The sequence below is a fragment of the Mastomys coucha genome, unplaced genomic scaffold, assembly GCF_008632895.1.
Source record: "Mastomys coucha isolate ucsf_1 unplaced genomic scaffold, UCSF_Mcou_1 pScaffold8, whole genome shotgun sequence".
NCBI classification, from domain to species: Eukaryota; Metazoa; Chordata; class Mammalia; order Rodentia; family Muridae; genus Mastomys; species Mastomys coucha.
This window is the reverse complement of record NW_022196914.1, coordinates 1,490,095-1,492,642: the sequence shown is the minus strand read 5'-3', so window position 1 is coordinate 1,492,642 and position 2,548 is coordinate 1,490,095. Positions and strand designations below refer to the sequence as shown.

The window sequence follows — 2,548 nt, the reverse complement described above, 5'->3', positions numbered from 1 at the left end:
GTTATTTAAAATTTATATTGAGAAAAATGTATTTTCACTATTGCTGTAGATGAGCATCTACATGACTGCTAAATTGATTGTTGTTTTATATCAAACAACTTTAATAATACTCATTTTTATTGTTATATTTTATAAATTGTAAGGAATATGATAAAAAACATTGTTGGTATTGAAGGGGGTCTCTGGGAGAGTTGGGGTACAAAAGGGAAACAAGAATGTGATTTAATTCTATTTACTTAAAATATATTTTTAAATGTTAACAAATTCAGATAAATTGAAATCATGTAACTTTTCTCATCATAATGAAATAAAAGTTAAAATAAAGAGAAGAAAACTCATTAAAAATAGAGAAAAGCAAGGAAAAATGTAAGAAGAGTAGGAGGAGAAGAAGGCCAAAGCATAGGAGATGGTTCATGGAATATCTCAATAACTGGATTACAGAAGGTGACTAAGAAAGAGAACTTGCATACCTTGCTAATGTTGTCCTCCTTACTCAGCATCCCAATAGTGAGGTTAATATCTCCAAGCATCTCTAAATTACACAGACAAAGAATTAAAATATGTTTCAAGCTGCAACACCCCCCCCCAGCAGCAGTAGTCACAGATGTTCACTTCTTGTCTGTCTCTACTCTGCTTTTTAAAAATTTTTCTGTTTTATAGCTAGCTCTTGATGATAGGAATATATTGTACTTTTATTTCCTATCCCTAAGAGACTTGAAACTAACAGGTGGATATTGATTATTCAGTGTAAAGTTGCAAATAGAGCCTTCTCAATTCCCATGGATAGCTTTGAACAAGTGTGTACCACCCTCTACATCTCCTCTAGTAAGGTCTGATTTCCAGGTTCAATGAGATAAGTCCTTCACATCTAATTGAGCACTAGACAAAATAATGGAACTCCTTGATTTTTCTTTTTGCTTTCCTTAATGAGCCTCTGTGTTTTCACCCCACATTTTCTTCTTGTTTATCTGCCTTTCTGTGCTTTCAAGCATCTTCTTCTGGTCTATGTTCATAATATTTTGCTTTTTCCCAAATAAAGATCTAAGTATTGGTTTTGTGTTTTTCTAGAAATGTCTTTTTTGATGAAAGACTTTAGAAAGTAATGAAATGCTACAGCTGCCACTACCACCATTGCCATTGCCATCACCATCACCACCATACCATTCTACACCACCATCACCACATCAGACCACCACCATCACCACTACCACCATCATACCACCACTATCACCACCACCACACCACCACCACCACCACCACCACCACCATCAACAAAAACAACAACAACAAAGTTGGAGTTAAATGACTGCAACAAATTCAGGCCAATTACAGGCTGGCAGGAGGAACAGGTAAAGACTCCCATGAGCTTCGGAACCAAGGACATACCCTGTTAGTGTTATGTCCAAGGACATACCCTGTTAGTGTTATGTCCAAGGACATACCCTGTTAGTGTTAAACTTTTGGCAAAGCAAAAAAGATAGAGCTATTTAAAATTGGAAGAAAACATTTTCCGAAGATTTTAAAATTTTCAAAATTAAATAAGAGCCAACATTTCTGACATATAGCTACCCTTTCCTTAGGCTTCCAGTCTGTCACTGGCCCTTCACAAGCAACAGTTTACTTCTATTTATTTTTCCATAAAGATGAATAGCAGGAAATAATCTGACCTCATCAAATCATTTTAGATGACTTTGATGTATATAATCATGTGAAACCCCCACATGCCAGCATGTATCAGAGTCCTCACTCCTCAAGACCTAGACATGCTTACCTCCGTATTCTTCCATTCTGGGAGTTGTCTTGGCTGTTACAGGCTTTATAAGAGGCAGCACCTAAGTATCAGAAGCAGTTCAGCTAAAAAGTCAATGAAGGAAGCTGACAACTTTCTCACATAAGATGCCTTAAATGAAAATCCTTCTTTACTTGATCGGCAGGGTAACCTAGGAGATTCTTGTGATGGATTTGCTGTTGAGGTGGATGATGCTGGATTCTACCACCATCACATTGTTTTTGCCTCTGAACTTCTGCTAACCAAGATGGCTGCATCTCACTGACTATTGTCTCTTTGCAGGAGACCAGTATGTCTGAGGAAGAGGAGATCAGAAAGTAGGACTCAAACTATTGTTACAGATGAAAGGAGCTGCTTTTCCCATTCTTGGGTCTATTGACCCACTAGTTTAAGAATGGTGTGTATTGGTGGCCACTTTACTGGCCTGATGTTGGTGAAGCTTTTAGGTGGTCCTGATAGTTCTATTTGGTGAGGTCAGTCACATAACAGGGCATGCTCAGTGCACCGGAATGCCTGTCAGGGGCAGTTGCAAGGAATAACCAACTGACACACAGCCAAGTCACTCTGAACCCCTCCCCACTACGCTACTGCTCATGACTCCTCACTGACTTATTAGAATGCTATTTATTTCATTTATTTCCTGTCTGTTTGGTTTCAAATGATTTGTTGCATGTGTATCTTGGCTACGATATTTTCATAGGGTAGACCTGAATCTTGTCCAAATGCCTACTAAGCCTAAGTCTGTGTGATTTCAGTCTC

General features: G+C 38.1%; 1 protein-coding gene across 3 annotated transcripts in view; it reads right to left on the bottom strand.

Annotated features, from left to right (window-relative positions):
* The window catches only part of Mroh2b (maestro heat like repeat family member 2B), a 64,032-nt gene extending 61,753 nt beyond the window's left edge, over positions 1 to 2,279 (bottom strand). For all 3 annotated transcript variants that reach the window (XM_031360304.1, XM_031360303.1, XM_031360302.1), the window contains exons 1-2: positions 1,772 to 2,279; positions 471 to 532 (exon numbers count right to left, since the gene is read on the bottom strand). In XM_031360304.1, coding sequence (XP_031216164.1) covers positions 471 to 532; positions 1,772 to 1,787 — 78 coding nt within the window. In that variant the 5' untranslated portion in view covers positions 1,788 to 2,279. The remainder of the gene's footprint in view (positions 1 to 470; positions 533 to 1,771) is intronic.
* Between the last annotated feature and the right edge of the window lie 269 nt (positions 2,280 to 2,548).